The sequence below is a fragment of the Passer domesticus genome, chromosome 1 (genome assembly GCF_036417665.1).
Source record: "Passer domesticus isolate bPasDom1 chromosome 1, bPasDom1.hap1, whole genome shotgun sequence".
Classification (NCBI taxonomy): Eukaryota; Metazoa; Chordata; class Aves; order Passeriformes; family Passeridae; genus Passer; species Passer domesticus.
The window spans coordinates 36,214,823-36,231,359 of NC_087474.1; the positions used below are offsets into that span (position 1 = coordinate 36,214,823).

The 16,537-nt window shown below is 38.0% G+C and overlaps 1 protein-coding gene and 1 long non-coding RNA gene across 4 annotated transcripts in view; one reads left to right on the forward strand and one right to left on the reverse strand.

Annotated features, from left to right (window-relative positions):
- Positions 1-109: 109 nt before the first annotated feature.
- Positions 110-16,497, forward strand: RAB5A (RAB5A, member RAS oncogene family). Of its 3 annotated transcripts, none has more exons than XM_064414259.1 (6): positions 110-426; positions 5,876-6,128; positions 9,386-9,537; positions 10,635-10,757; positions 12,589-12,682; positions 15,001-16,497. In XM_064414259.1, the coding sequence occupies exons 2-6, from the start codon at positions 5,966-5,968 to the stop codon at positions 15,114-15,116; spliced, it is 648 nt and encodes a 215-aa protein (XP_064270329.1). In that variant the 5' UTR covers positions 110-426; positions 5,876-5,965; the 3' UTR covers positions 15,117-16,497. The 3 variants fall into 3 exon arrangements, with proteins under 3 accessions (XP_064270329.1, XP_064270312.1, XP_064270319.1); XM_064414242.1 differs by having other exon boundaries at positions 111-303; XM_064414249.1 differs by lacking the exon at positions 110-426 and adding an exon at positions 671-872.
- Positions 1,400-16,537, reverse strand: part of LOC135297086 (uncharacterized) — a 29,554-nt gene continuing 14,416 nt past the window's right edge. The window contains exons 5-6 of the long non-coding RNA XR_010359105.1: positions 3,466-3,638; positions 1,400-1,533 (exon numbers count right to left, since the gene is read on the reverse strand). This is a non-coding gene — a long non-coding RNA (uncharacterized LOC135297086). The remainder of the gene's footprint in view (positions 1,534-3,465; positions 3,639-16,537) is intronic.

Below are 16,537 nucleotides of genomic sequence, written 5' to 3' on the forward strand. Positions count from 1 at the left end.
AAGGGAGCCACGTGACGGCCGGCGCGGGCGAACCGGAAGGGCACGGCGCGAGCGGGCGTGACGTGGCGGCGGCGGAAGTGCGTGTTGTGTGTGTGTGAGTGTGTTTTGGTCGGGGCAGAGGCGGCGGCGGAAGTCGGCGGCGGGGCTGGGTGAGGCACGGCTGCGCCCCCGCCCCTCGCCCCCACCGAGGAGCCGCCTCCCCTCTCTCCCCTCCTCCGCCCACCCTGCCCCGGCGCGCCCGCCAGCCCCGACCGACGGACGGACAGCGCTGCGCCGCCGCGCCGGCTCCCCCGCCCCGGCCAGGTGAGGAGGCGGTGGCGGCGCGGGGGGGTCCCGGCGGCGGCGAGGCGCGCCTTGTCCGCGCTCCCGGCGCCGGCCGCGCCCCCGGCGCCGCGGGAGCGTCGTGCCGCGGTACGGGTGGCCGAGGTGGGCAGCCCGGCGTACGGCTCCGGAGGGGACGCTGCTCTCTCCCTTCCCGGCTCAAAATGGCGCCCCCGGTTTTCCCACTTCCCCTTATTCCTGTGCCTGGAAGGGAGCCGCGGGGGAGGGGAGGTGGCGGCGGGGGTTGGAGGGGCTGGGCCCGGGAGAGCGGGGATCCTCCCCTGCGTGCGGGCGCTCCTGCAGAGGGGTATGGCAGCCCGGGGCCGGCCGTGAGGGCTGTGCCCCTCGAGTTGCGTGTGAGAGATAGGGAAGGGGAGGTTGGGTGATGGGTCCCTCGCTTTCCCTTTCGCTTGCGTCTGGAGGAGGGACGGTGAACTAGGTGGGAAGTAAAATGCTCCCGACGATGCGTCGCCATCGGGGGGATCGCGACAGGCCTAGCATGCTGGATATCTTCTGCATCGCACGGAATTGGAGCTAGGCACAAAGCTGGGGTAGGGTAGAGGAACAAACCTAAGCTTTGTATGTTTTAGAGGAGAGCTGAATTGCATAAGAACTATCAAAATGTTTCAGACAGGGCCGTGAAAGGCTGTTGTCTCGGCATTTTTAATGATTTTTTTTTTCCCTACCTTGTACCTCTTTCAGAGCTGGGGGTGGCAATGAGAGGCTAAACAGCTAATTAAGCAATTGAAATTAATCAGTTTCTTTCATGTAATGTTCAGGCAAAGTAAAAATCGTGGTATTTTTTATTTTTTCTAGTTTTAGAGTGTCTCTTCAGAGTTACAGTCATGCTTACGTACAGATTGCATGTAGGTATTGTTCTTCCATAATGAGAAGTGTCAGGACAAGGTAGATGTTGGCTGAAGTGAGGTGGCTAGAGACAGTGGTATTGTAGTCATCGCTTACATTTCCTGTATGATAAACCAGTTTATCTGAAAGCAATTGGTACCATTCATCGTTTGGATGAGCTTATGAGATAGTTATTACCTTTAATTGTAGGGCTATGATTTTTTTCACAGCAACTGTGTTGATTCAGTTGTTTAACTTACAGTCTCATTATGTCTCAATATGGCTTACATATGACAATCATTTTGCTGGTTGTCTCTGTCACTGTCTTGAACACTGCAGTAAGGTGTCACACTAATTCTGCTGAACCTGGAAGGAAAATTCAGTTAGTAGGAGTGGCTAGTATATTAGCCTTTGTAGTTACTGCCTTTTAAAACATTCAAGAAAGTCCAGTATGAAGAAATTTAAAGTAGGTAATAGTTGCAGCCTCAGCATTGTTTGCTTTGTGTCCGTTAAAGCAGCATGCAAAAGTTTATTAGTAAGAAACAGTGTTGTTTGCTATGAGATATAAAAGTGGTAGAATGTTACAGTTTTAAATTTGTCGTGAATTTTTTCGTGTGGCCTTTGTATTTGATAATACACTTAATCACATTAATTGTAGGAACAGTGCTCACTGTCTTAATCTCTTCAGTAGGCTGGCTTTTGTCACCAGTGTTACTTTGATACTTCTGTATTAGCTGTCTTGTAGTTGAAAATAGTCCAGTGCTTATGCTTACATGACTGAATTATGCCATTGAATTGAGAGTTTGTAGGTATTGGCTGGGGCTATTGGTTTTCTGTACACAGACTCAAGCATAATAAGATTTGTGTTTGATCTGTTAAAATACTCAGGACTCTTTCATAAATAAAACTGAACATGGTCCAACAGCATACAAATTTCTCTTCTGGAGTGAGGAGAATAGCCAGCATCCAGGAAATTAGTTGGTGGGATTACCAGGAGAACTTGGCTAATAATATACTCCAGGCTTTGTGTTCTGGCATTTCAGCTTGGACCTGCTCTGTTATGGGGGGGGTATTCAGGAGAAAAGTGAAAGTTCCTACTTAGCAGAGTGATCTGTGTATTTATACTGCCCAAGCCATCCATCTCAAAAAATGTTATTATATTTTCTTTAGCAGATTTCCATATTAGTAGGTCACTTCCGTAACTCACATATGTATCAGTTTAAGAGCTTGTTTCAAGTCAAGCAGTTGTGTACTTGCCTTTGTGTAGGTGAATGAAAATATCTTACCCAGGTTTTCTTTCTTTACATGTTCCAAATATATTGATTGCATTGCATACAAAATTGGAAGGAGAGAAGGGGAGCCATATCAGTGGATTTTTTCCAAGGAAATTTTCACCAGCGCTGTATGCAGTGTATGTGTAGGGTACTGAGTATACTATTCCTCCTGGGTTCTCCAGGTTTGTATTTTACTGATGAATAAAGAAACAGTAGAACGAATGTGACCTGAGACTTGGAGTGTGCACGGAGGACTGTAGCATTGAAATCTACTTCTGAATCTCTGTGAGGCACTGTGTGCTCAGCTCAGAGATGTGAAAAGACCAGGCCAAAACCATTCTGCAGTGGCTGTGTCAAACTGCAGTACTGCTTCTCTTCAGATTAAGCAGGTACTTCCCTTGTTTTTTGTGTAAGTATGCTGCCATGTTGTGGACTTCAACTACAGAGTTTTGGCATCATCTGAAGCATCAAAAGATGGTGATTTCCCTATACACTGATAGAAGGTGTTAGTGACTTGCTTTAATATGTCACAATCATCTGGATGTGCTCTATCAGGTTTTCAGTCTTGCATTTTCTTTTATCCTGAGCTGTTGAAATGTGGGTGGTATGACTAGTTGGTTTCATTAGTAATTTATTAGATGTATTGATGTAACTGTTGAATGAATGAGGTTTGCAATATGTTTCTTAGATGGCCTTCCTGTCAGGTCCTGTGGTCTGCTATCAGCTTGAGAGCTGGTTATTTTTGTACATGGTATCTGACTGTCTAGAATGATTTCAGGGGAGGGATGCTGTAAGAATGTAAACTTTGAAGTTCTCTGATAACTACAGCTTCTGTAGCTTGGGCATCTATAAAAATCAAAGTAGATATTTTCCTTCACAACCTGTGTCAGCTTTGTGTTCTGAAGTAGTTTTGCCAGGGGTAGTAATTACTGTTTTGTGAGTGATAAAACTCTGAAATAACCAGCCATAAATGCTCAGGTGAAATTGGTAAATATTATGCAAGTTAAAAGTCTTTTTCTCATACCTCCTTTTGCTCTCAGTATGGGAATCAGCAAGGAAAAAAGCAGTCATAGGGAGTAACCTGTGCAGAGGCTTGATTTCTTCACTGTGTATCATCCAGAAGTCACTTGCTCCCAGGAGTACTAAGTCACATAGTCATTGGATGTTGTCCTTGTGTTTTTATGGATGCTGCAGAGTCTGGAAGAACATGGGACATATTAAGATGAAAGGGTTTTAAATTATTTCATGGTTGTCCAAACACAAACAGATGGTTTGTTTTTGTTTTTTTTTTTCATTTTAAAACAAAAATGTCTTAATTTTCTTCATTACTTTTCCAAAGGAAAATATAAACAAATGGCTAACAGTATTCTGAACCACCTATATTTTGGTTATGCCTTGCTGCATTCTCTATTGTATTACAATTAGGGAGAGATTAACCGTTGTCACTGATCCATTTTTATCCAAATCACTCCACAACTTCTGAAGCATATTTCCACAGCATGGAGGGGGGAGTCTTGCCTGAGAACCAACACACTAGTAGTGCAAAATCATTGTTTTATGGTGTAAGGATGAAAGACTTGGATTTTTAAAATAACTGGATCCATTCCTGTATTCTGAAATACTTCACCTAAATTAGTTTAATGAATAAGATTTGTAGTATAGAATTAATTGGTAGTTAATAAGAACTATGGTAGGATTTGCAGGGGCTTTTTTGCTTCATTCTTTCTCTGCAGAATACTTTCACATGTTTCTAAGAATATATAGCTAAAAGGTTTATAGATCATGTACAATGGAAATTTTAAAAATACTTATTTTTACGTGTGATGTAATAGTCAAGTGGAAAACAAACTCAGGACAGAATGCAAAATTGTTACATCCTACCTCAAAGAAGATATATTATTTTGAGAGATACTTTTATTTGCTCCTGTTCCTCCTTGTCTTGTATCTCTAAGATGCTGAAAATATTTCAAGACCTGTATTTTGTTTACAATGATCATTTTTCAGCTGTTATGTTATTCCGTAAATAATGCTAAGATTTTTGTTCTCATTTATTCGTGAACATTGGTTTGTAAGGGAGTATCTTACTGAAGGGTAGTGTTCTGCTAGACTGCTGAAGCACTTTCCAGGAAAGAATGTTCTTCAGGACTTGGGTTGAGGCAAGGGGAGTTGGGAAGGAGAAGGAAGGCTTAGCATCCGAGCTAGGCCTGTAGCAAACTGGAATGCTTAATTGCCTGATCTGTGTTTGAAATAGGAAGATGGTTAAAGACTACTGCTTGGTTTAAAATGTAGTTGCTTTATCACAAGGAATAAAGAACAGGAAGTCATTTGAAACCATCATGTTTGCTTACTTTTTTGCAACGTATGAATTAAAGCCATTTTTTGCTTTAGGAGCATATACTCTAACCTAACTCACATGCTATATGTTGGAAAAGCTGTATCCCTGCAAAGTGTGCTTAATTCAAATAAATCATCAGCTGGAGTAGGACAAAATTATGAGCTAATTTTGAGAGGTCTTTTGTTTTGTATTGACTATTACATGTGTAAAAGCATAAGTATTAGGGTCAGAAGTGGTACCAGCAGAGTCTAAAGGCTTCCCTTTCTATGTGAATAAGTACTGTGGGTGGGGTTATTTCCAGCAGCTGGAAAGAAGAGTAAGCAGACTAAGCAATACTCTGTTCATACTTGTTCATACTAAAATCTCTGTTCTTAATATTGATCTAGGACACGTGTAAGTTTTGGAAATATAAATTTATCATTGTATGGTAGTTCTCTGGTAGTTTGTGTAAAGTGACCTGGAATTCTTACTGGTCAATTTGTCTTCATATGGAAGGCTTTACTTTTGCTTCTCAGTGCAGTTGTTAATTAGGGAGGATATTAATGATTTGTGTGTGTGAAGATCTGTACTTTTATGTAAGGAAATTGTGTTTGATAGATGGGACAGAAGTGAATTGATGAACTGCACTTGCAAACAAGCTACTGTGGTGAGTTTTCCCAAACTGCTCAGTTTTTTAGCATCCTTGAGCAGTGCTGACTTTGGAATATTGGGTAGCAATAGCATAATTTTGAAAAGTTGTTCCTGCTTGTCATTTGTTATTTTACTGACAATTTGAAAGTCTGAATCTGTTGTGTTATACATCAGTATTGATTTGTTAAGAAATAACAGGATACTGAGGTCTTGCAAGAAGCAGCATAATTGGATTTTGATGTGCTAATTTGAAGCTGTGATGGGAAGACCAGGTGTTGAAGAAGATGACTGGTTCATGTTTCATAAATCTGGCTATAGTTGGCAACTTAGAAATGATGGTACCTGTAGTCTGGACTGTTGACTTTGGTAAATACTAGGTGAAGTTACATATAATATATTGCATTAGTGAATGAGACTTGTCTTACTTGGTTTGTAAATCTAATGCACCCACTGTCTTTTCACAAAATAGGTTATTACTGGCAGAAGAACCAGGATTCTGATCTCAGTGGAGCTTGCTTTCAAAAGCTGTTGAAACAAAGGACTGCTTTCTAATTTGGACATGGCTAATCGAGGAGCAACAAGGCCCAACGGGCCAAATGCTGGAAATAAAATTTGCCAATTTAAACTAGTACTTTTAGGAGAGTCTGCAGTTGGCAAATCAAGTTTGGTGCTTCGTTTTGTAAAAGGACAGTTTCATGAATTTCAAGAAAGTACGATTGGAGGTGAGAAAATTACCCTGTTAATTTTATTCATGTTATGTGTTTATATCATCCTTGCCCTTGAAAGCCTGTAATGTAATGGCACTTCTGGAGAGGATCATTTGAGAGGATCAAACCTGTGTCTGTAATTGAGAACTATAACTCCCTGAGTTAAACACAAGCATCCTTTTCAAGTGGCGGTAGTAAATGTGTTCTTGAACTGCCTAGTTTTGAAAAATGGGCTAAATGTTACATTTTCTTTGTAATTGGGTCTGTGGTGTGGTGCTTTTAATTGTGATGCATGCTTAATGCATGAAATAACTGCTTAGTAAGAATTATGAGCTTCGTTTCTGTGGAAAAAAAAACCAGAGCATTGCATCTTCCATAAAGCTTGTGTTTGTCACTTAGACAGTCTTTGATTTTGGAGAACTTGCTACATTTCTGGATATATTTCTGTGTTAGTAATAACAGAATTTATTGTGCTGTTTTTCCATTTTGTGACTTCAAACAAAACAGGTGCTGGCTACCAGAATTTAAAAAAAAAAAAATCTGTTTCAACAGATTTTATCACACTCTTCCCCTTGGCAGATTTCTTAAGTTATATTGTATTTTGGAGTTGTTTGAGCTGTATTCCTGCTTGGATAGATTTAAATGTATCCCAAAACTACCTAACAGCATACAGACTTTGCAAAGTATGGATTTTGTGAATTGATAAATAATCTCCAGTAGTTGCTGTTGCAGCTTGCATGAGTCAGCCTGTTCCATTGTAATATTTATGTGAAGGCCTTTCAGTGGTCTGTATGTGTCTTCACACACCAACAGTTGTTGAAATGTAGAAATGCTGGAAAGCTTACAAAAATAAATGCAAGCTGAACTTCATTGCATTTTTCTTTTGCCCTGTTTCTAGCTGCTACATGTGTTTGTTTTTTCTATCTGTCAGCATAAATAGACAACCACATATTTTCTACTTTAGCAATCTTACTAATGCACACTTTTGGCTTTGTGCATTTTATCATGGCTTGAGGATAAGTGTTGGTATGAAAGTTTCTGTATGCTCTGATAAACTGCTGCGTGGTAATACAGAGAGCATTCTCAAAGATGTGTTGTAAATTAACTTTTGAATATCACCAAGGTTTTTAGTTTAGAAAAACAGTTAAAATTAAGTAAAATTAAGTTGTCCCATCTCAATGATCTCAAAATTCATTTACCCTCTGTTTAGTTTTTTCTTGTCTTAGTGTTTGGAATAACCCAAACCCTGTTACACTCATCAAAATCTAAACAAAGGTTAAAAAAGAGCCTAAGTTCAAGTTCAGATATATAAGGTTTAGTGTAATCTGTATTAACTTGTGCCTCTTCTATATCAAATAGAAACAAGGAAATGCTATATAATACAGCTGAGAGCTACTACATGCCCCAGTGTTGGGATTCAGAAAAGTTTTCTATAGAGAAAGCTGTCTAACTCTGTGGCTTGTAGTTGCCTAAGGCATAATTTTCTTTGTATACAGAAGGGCCTTTTAACAAAGAGAGGCTTATGTGCATTGTGTATCTGGATAAAAACATCTGAAAGGGAGTGCAGTAAAAGGCAGACATGTTGGATGGCAGTGGTGTGGTTTTGCCACTTCAGACTAGTGTAGCAAGGCCTGTTAGTTGCTTAAGACAAAAGTATGGCTGTTAAAGATTACAGACTTTCAGACAATTAACAGATGATTAATTGTCAATTTACTATGGTCTTGGCAAGGTGGAAGAAAGTTAACTGGAATTTTAAAGTGGTTGAAGTGTTACTTTTGACAAAAAAAAAGAGAATTGCAAAGAATAAACCTCTTGTTTAATTCTCTTTCCAAGTACAGTGTAGGTATTTTTTTTTGTTAAGAGAATAATGTCTGTGAGAACTTGAAAATCTGCTTAACATCATGTGTCTGCCTTGGAGAAATACAATATTGAGCAGGTTCTGGGGAGAAAGCCCTTAGTTTAGTGCAGGATGTATGGTGTTTTTCCACTCTGTTTTGGTTCTGGGCTGCTTAGGGAGCTACCAAGTGGAGCCTGTTCTACCAGTGTTCGGATATGTAGCATTTAGAGAGATTTATGTTGATTTAACATTGGAACATCAAAGCTTTTACCTTCTCCAGCCTGCCTGCTCATCTGTGATGGATGCTAATACCCCTGAAGCAGGAGCACCTGACCACTTAAGGAGTCAGCTTCTGGTCACGGTTTAACCCCAGCCAGCAGCTAAGTACCATGCAGCTGCTGCTTACAGCTGAGACAGGGGCACTTCTGTATGCTAGTTACAATGTCCTTTACAGAGCAAGATTGGCTTCGTTTTGGTTTCGGTAATGAGTTGAGTTGAAGGTTGGAGCAGTTTTGGAATGATTCATACACTATGATGTGTCAGAGTATGTAGGACAGGATGAAATCCCAGGTATGCAAGCGTTATGGGTCAGTGCCTTTTAAGCCATTTGATTTAAATTGGCCACAGTCCGTCAGTGTGCCCAGTGATCAGAGTTCCTGTTTCAGCTAAGTAGTGGGCTTTCTTTAATTTAGTTTTTAATGCTGGTTTGTATGCTGTGTGAGCACTCACCTCCATGCTTCTGATTGTATCTTAATCTGAATAGAAAAATTTTAGTAACTCTTTGAAGACTTGGAATGAGTTAGTATTTTCTGTAACTGAAAACCATTATTTATGGTAATGTGTTCAGCTGCAGTAGCAATGGCTGCAAGTTTCCCTGAAACTGCAGGCAGTTGAAATTGTGCTGAAATTAATTCTTGAGATCACTTGCAAAGTCAAAAATATAGCTGCTTTGAGAACAAGAACTTAAAAGAAGTGCTTCTTTCTTCCAGACCTGTTAGCTAAGTTGAAGTTGTTAGGAACTGAAAGCAAAGTTTTAAGATGCTATTCAAGTAATACACATATGTAGAATTGAAAATATCTGAACTGTTGGATTATAGCATGATGGGATGCTGTTACTGGTACTCTGGTGTACATCCTGCTTAAACAGACTGTATCTAGAAGCTTTAAGAGAAGGCTTACAGTTACTCTGATTTACTATAATGAAAAAGGGAATTCTTTCCAATTTTTGATTTCTTATGTCTAACTTGAGGAAAGTCCAGTTGTTTAAATAACTCCTCTGTGTTGATCAGTCACAGACTGTCAGCTAATGCTTGCATCAAACCTGTTGTATTTTAATAGTAGGCTTGAAATGTTTTTCATCTCTGTGAGCATAACTATATATGAATGTAGAGATACAAGCAAACTTCTGGTTTCAGCACCTCTGTCTTTTTTGTAGCTGCTTTTCTAACCCAGACTGTATGTCTGGATGATACAACGGTAAAATTTGAAATTTGGGATACAGCTGGGCAAGAGCGGTACCACAGTTTAGCACCCATGTACTACAGAGGAGCACAAGCAGCTATAGTGGTATACGACATTACAAACGAGGTAAGTACTGCATTAGGGATGACAAGGGGGATTTGGAAGTTACCAGTCTTGCACTGATCTTTACTTATTTTTTTTCTCACTGACTTGTATAAATCAGTTCATCATTTTGTAGAATCATAGAATGGTTTGGATGGGAAGAACATTGTCTAGTCCAACACTCCTGTCATGGGCAGGGATGCCTTCGCTAGACCAGATTGGTCATTTTATACTGCACTGTGTAATGTCAATTTATGTCTCTAAACTTTGCTGGCTAAAGACTGTGTCTAGAGTTGGGATTTTGTTTGTTTTTGGGTTTTTGGGGTTTTTTTGTTGTTGTTGTGTTTTGGTTTGGTTTTTTTTTTTTTTGTTTTTGTGTGTTTGTTTCGGTTTGTTGGTGTTTTTTTTTTTTGTATTAAAAAGAGGGAAAGGAAGAGGAAAAATCCTCTTGTAAAAATGTTTCTAACCGACCCTTAAATCAGCTTGTGGAGTTTGAGCCGTTACTCTGATCACATTGCTGGTGGCACCTTTATTTCTGATAGTGCAGCCATTATTTTAATATTGTATTTTTGCAAATTTTGATTAAGGATTGGAAAGATAGCACAAGCTATTGAGACCAAAACCTAAGGTTGTTAGATTTATTTTTATTTGAACTTAGATGAGATAAGCTTCACTAGTTTAAAATAAACTAAATCTAATAAAATTAGACTTAAAACCCAAAACTCTCAAAAACCCACAAAAATCATATACCATAATGAACAGTCCTCAGTAACTAAAAAGTAATTTTGAGGCCTTTTCAATGTAGCTGTTCATACATTTGAATCTTCCAGAGAAACTGAAATTCCTGTTTTTTTCTCTTAACCACTTCTTTCCTTACTCTGTCTACACAAAGATCTTCCTACCTATTTACTTCAGCATTATCCCAGCTAAGCACAGTTGAGAACTAAGGTAGGAATGTTTCATTTTAAAAGCTCAGTCGGCAATTTGGAGTGTGCCTTTGGACTAAGGTAGCAGCCTTGCATTGGCCTTTCTTGCTTGAAGTGTAGATAACAGAGATGGGGATAGTAGGTGAGTACAAAAGGATGATGAAACTCAGTTGCATCATTTATAATCATTAACAGGAGTCCTTTGCCAGAGCGAAAAATTGGGTCAAAGAACTTCAGCGACAAGCAAGTCCTAACATTGTAATAGCTTTAGCTGGAAACAAAGCTGATCTAGCTAACAAAAGAGCTGTGGATTTCCAGGTATGTACATCATTTTTGTTCATAGAAATTGCATTTTGTTTAAATAGATAGATAGTAAATAAACCTACAGGGAGCTTATATGCATAGCCTAGCTAGTTATTATGGAGGTCATGCTGTTAAATATAAATGTCAACTGAGACTAATTAAATTATACATACTACCGAAAATCCTATTTCTGTACAAGTAATATGGAGGAATAGGCTTTTTGGAATAATTAATTTGACTTTGAGGAATAATTAATTTATTTGCATATCTTTAATGCTAATTGAGTATCTGTTCTTTGATGTGACCTCTTTCTGTCTTGTTCCCAAAATTACCGGTAACTAGAGTTTCAGTGGATGAGATAGCAGTAACTCAGCGCAAACTGTTCTGTCTGGCTTGTCAGCCAGAGAATTCTGATTACCCTATGATACAAAGCTGATTGATGTGCCTAACATGCTTAGGCTGTACTGTTGAAGCAGTGTTGAAATTTTAATTGAGCTTTTCATGGCATTTCTTTTGGTTTAGTGATTACATCTGTGCTCTCACTGATGTATTTTATCTTCTAGAAAGTTTAATCAAGTCATCAGCAAATAGCCTTTAAACTGAATTAAACTAACTGCAGGTAGTTTTGGTCCATTCATGATTGACTGAATTGAATTAAGATAGTATTTTTTAGTCAGTAATTTACAGTTTTTAATCTGTGTTTGGGGTCACTGTTTGAGATGCAGCTGCATATAGTAATGAATCCTTTTGTAACTATAGAGAGTTGAATTAAAAGGTTAACAGTGGTTTAGGAGTTCTTCTGCCAGTTTTTTAATTTTATACTTCTGTGGCAGTTGACAGGTGGCTTTGGTGTTCTATGAAAAATTGTGGTATTTAACAAAAATTTCATACATGACTGCAGTCAATAATGTAATCACATTTAACTACCAAAGTAGACCTATCTGTACTATTTTTTTAGCAATTACAGTCTTAATGTTTTTCAAATGTAGGGAGGATTGCTCCAGTGGATTTGTGGGCTCCTTGTGGGCTTGACAGAACTTTCTCATTGCAAATCAAATATTAGATTTTTAAGTATTATTAATGTGTTGTTTCATATATAATTACATAGATCTTTGCAGGTGTCAATTATAGAGTCATCAATTATTCTTGTCATCATAGGTGTTCTGTAGTTCTGCTTTTTCACAGATTTCTTATTGAATGCAAAGGCAGTTACATAATCATAAGAAGCTGGAGATTCTCAGCTGAATTGACTAATAAGAAGTGGCAAAAATAGTATGGTTCTTAAGAGCAGTGTATCAGATTAAAATTCATACTGAAAAGGGAGGTAACATGGCAAATTACTGATTACTGCTTATTTGCTGTAATTGTGAATTTATATCAGGATAATAAAACTGTTCTGATCCATCTGCCTCAGTGGCTGAAAGATTCAAGATAGTTCACTGACTGCCTCTTTCCAGGGTAATAATGAGACATTTGATGGCACTTTTGAAGCTTATTTATTCTTACTATCACATCTAATGTTCTGCATTGGGGTTATCTCTTTCATAAATATTTTCATTTATTATTTAGTTTTGCCGTTTATTATTTACATTTTTCCACCTGAATATTTTTTAAGATGAGTAGGGATCTTTAAGATTCCACTTATAATTGTTTAAGTGATTGGTGAAATTTTAACCTCTCCATAGCTAGTGCATAAATTTGTCAGATAAGTCTTTCCACAAACTTTCTTTCAAAATGCTGCAGAGATTGCTGCTTTGTAGCAATTAAAAGTACAGTGTGTAATGATTGTATGAGTTTTCTTTTTTTTTTTTCTTATGAAGTAATGTATCCTTATTTTAACTTTCAGGAAGCACAGGCTTATGCAGATGACAACAGCCTATTGTTCATGGAGACGTCTGCTAAAACATCTATGAACGTAAATGAAATATTCATGGCAATTGGTGAGTTTATGAACAAAATGAGAACTTTAAAGGGAATGTTTTCATGAGATTCACACCATGGCAATCTTCCTAACTTAATGTAAATTATTTTTGGTATTGAAGCCTTCTTACTCCCTTCCATTTGTTTAATTTTATTTAGGCAGCTATCTGAAATCCAAAAGCCGTGCCAAAGATAGCAATGTGTGCTTAAATTCAGTGTCCAAGTTATAAGTAAAGGACCCTGCATGTGAAAAGTAAATCTACTCATATATTTTTAACTTAACATAGTCTTAGGGATTTCTGCAAGCATGTAGTAGTAAGTATAAACCAAGAACTTTTGTGTTCCATTGATACTGAAAATTGTATTTAATTGTTAATAAATTTCTGAAAGCAGAGGGAAAAGAATTCATTTTTAGGCTGGCCGGTAATCAATTTAGTAGTAACCTTAATTATAGTAGATGCTTTGCTAATGGGTAGTAGTAATGTATAACATCAAATAACCTCTCTCAATCTGTTGCACTACTCTAACCTGCTTTTTGTGAAAAAGCATCTTTGATGTTAAAATTAAATGTTTTTAAAGAGGTCTTAATCTTCTGCTTTCCAGGCCAGGAGAGCAGGAGGTAGTTTGTGGTGTCTTTCAAACTTCCAGGAGATGCAAATTAAATTAACAGCATAGCACACTTTATAACAAGTACTTGCTTCATATTAGCTGTAAATAATTGAAAAAGGGGGATAGACACAGATACTTAACTTTCTGACAGGAAAACATATTTTTCTCATAAATGTTCAAGATAGGCCTGCATTTAATTATACAGAAATGCACAACTGTACTGTTCTGGTGAAATTTCAAAATTATCTTTAATGGTGCAAGTTACTTCCTGTTTAAAAAAGTCCCCAGAATCTGTTGGGCTTTTTTAAAATTTGATATATCAACAATGACTCTTGCTTCCATATTTTAATGAAGTCTACAAAGTAAATTTGAGGAAAAAAATGGCCAATTAGTAACTGTGTTTTGTCTGCAATGTTTTTTGGCCATGTGAGAATTTTACATCAGTGGGGTGAAATTCAGCTTTGTCAGTGCATCAGAACAAGATCTGTGCAGCAATAGATTCTGAATGGAAATTCTGATGAGGTTATAAGTATTGCATGTAATTTGGAATGGCCTGCAAAATATGGATGTAATCCTCAGGACCATGTGTAAATATGATGTTAAAGCTGAGAGAAAATGAGAAATGAGAATGTTGAAAGAATTATTGGATGCAGGCTGCAGCTGCTTGTAAATTGACTGCTTCAGTACTCATTGAACTCACAGTTAAAAAATTCCAGTCCTAATTCAGTTCTAGAATCCAAAACATTGCTCTGAAGACATTTTTCTGTTGATGCATTGACCCTTTGTACTGGCTCAGCAGCTTAGTACCATGTGGATTCTTGGGTTTTACCACAGAACTGTAGGACAGCCCAAGTTGGAGGGGACCTCAGAGGATCCCTGTGGCTGGCCCACCCTTTTGCCCAGCACCCTGAGCTTACCTGGCACCACAGCATGTTGATGTCTGCTCTGCGTTTTTTTTGGCTTTTTTTGGTTTCTTTTCATTCATTTTAGAAAAAGTTATTTTAAAAACTGACAGAAGTAATTAGTTTGGAGTGAAATCATTCAGCCAAACTATAGAACAAAGGTGGTTGCTGGGCCCTGCTAAGATAGGCCCATGGAAGTCCTTTTGTGTAGAACTTAGCAGTTTTCTGATGGAGAGAAATCTAGGAGAAGCCGCTGCTTGGAAGGGTGACAGCATTCAGCCTTATTTTTTGTGTTAAGACTGAGGAGGAACCTTGGAGCTACAAGGGCAACAAAGAAATTACCAGTCAATTGACTGATAAGAACTGGAGAGAAGAGACTGAATAAAAACAGGAGTGGCTTGATCTGGTGTTGAGGGCCATTTTATATGTTGTCTGCAAACACTTATTCTGGCTGGATATCTGGGAACTGTTTGACCCATTTCTGTCTGTGTTTCGTTTCAATGTTTCTGTATCTTTTTGCACTAACATCCTGATCTTAAATTCTATTCTGTGTGGGTGGATTCACATAGGAGCTGTCATTTACTGGCGTAGCACACCTGTGCAGATACATTTTACTGCTCAAGTTACCAGTGCATTTCACTCCTGGAAATCATAAAGTAGCTAATCATTAAGAAGTGTCTTCACTTCTCTCATTACCAATGCACCAAATCAAATCAGATTATACAATGAGTACACTGATATGCCTATAATGTGGTGTTCTGTTTACTCAGGTGATTTAATCTTAGTAAAATCTCAGGTTTAACTCTTACTTCCTGTTCACCTTACAGCAAAAAAATTGCCCAAGAATGAACCACAGAATGCAGGAGCCAGCTCTGCCAGAGGAAGAGGAGTAGACCTTACTGAACCCACACAACCACCCAAGAGTCAATGTTGTAGTAACTAAAAGATCAATTGCTTTAAACTGTTCTGAATATTCTTCTGCTTCCTAACTGTTAATAACCATGGAATTGGAGTGCTTAACCTGGTCCAGTACAGCTTCCAAACAGCGAAGAGACTTACAATAATAGTCAAGTTCATGATACAGAGTTTTCTTTTCACATAAAATTTTAACATGCATGTATCCACCACTGGCTGTAATGTTTCAGCAGTAAAGGAGAGATGGAGGCGGAATAAACTTCCTTCAGTTGAAAGGTTTTAAATATCAGTTGTTATTATTAGGGGTGTAGAAGAACTACTTTCTGTGGACCTAATTGGCCAGTTCCTGTAGCCTCAATACTGATCACTGTTGTAATAAATAGAATTGGGTCTTTTCATAATTCTCAATTGTGCTTTAAAACCTCCTTAGAAACAGGGTCTAAAAATTACTTAAACTTATTTGCAGTATTGATGCAACCAGTTGTTTCTGCAGGTATCCACTGTTTAGTTATACATTCCATAGGTTAATAATTTTATTACAAATAATACTTGCATTAACAATTTTAAGAATCCTGTGCTTGCCAGAAAGTGGAGTCTTAGTTGGTACACTGTATGTAAATTATATCAACCCAGTTAGTTATCTTAATGAATTAGTGATGAATCAAGTCTAACTTCATTTCTAATCTGTTCAGAGGGTACAGACCAGTAAATTCAACTCTACAACTTAGGATGATGGGGTTTTTTGTCCTCTACAAACTGTAAGAGCTCTTCAAGTAAAACCACAACAAACTCGGTGTCTGTGACTTCTTTTCTTGTTTCTGATCATTGCTGGCCATTACAGTTTGTTTTTCCCCTAAGGAAAAAAAAATAGTGCACTAACAATTATGTACATCCAACTTGATTTTAAATTTGGATATTAATGTACTGTAAATAGGTACTCTGCATTGTAGTCTACATTTGTTTAATACTTTCTGTAATATTTAAGAGTTGCTTAAAGGTATACAGAATGTACAGTTACTTAAAGCTAACTTTTTTCCTCTCTAATCAAAGGGGGTTCTGAGTTCTTCCTTTATGGCTAGAACAGTAATAAATGATGCTCCTGTATCTGTAACATAAGTACTGCTGTCTGTCAGTAATGAACTTCGCAACTTTGTTTTCCAAAGTACATTTTATTTTGATCAGTCCAGTATATTGCACTAATTCTTTTAGTTATTTTCATTATATGAAATCTACAAAGTGTGTCAGAAGAGATGAATTAGTCTATTTAAATGTTGAACTGATAGAAACTTACTTGTGCAGATTTTAAATTTGCAGTAATCTGGGTTTAGCAAGAAAAATGACAGTTCACCAGTGTTTAGTTTTATATTGAGGTGCTCAGGTTTGAATAAAGTGGTTTAAAAAAATTTTGATTACTGGTTCTTATTGAGAGTTTCAGGAGGTTTTACTGCA

Excerpts from the sequence above, each read along its gene's own strand:
- RAB5A (XM_064414259.1), top strand. The coding sequence starts at position 5,966 with ATGGCTAATCGAGGAGCAACAAGGCCCAACGGGCCAAATGCTGGAAAT. Across the intron at positions 10,758-12,588 it reads AAAGAGCTGTGGATTTCCAG|GAAGCACAGGCTTATGCAGA; the intron begins GTATGTACATCA and ends TTTAACTTTCAG. Across the intron at positions 12,683-15,000 it reads TGAAATATTCATGGCAATTG|CAAAAAAATTGCCCAAGAAT; the intron begins GTGAGTTTATGA and ends TTCACCTTACAG.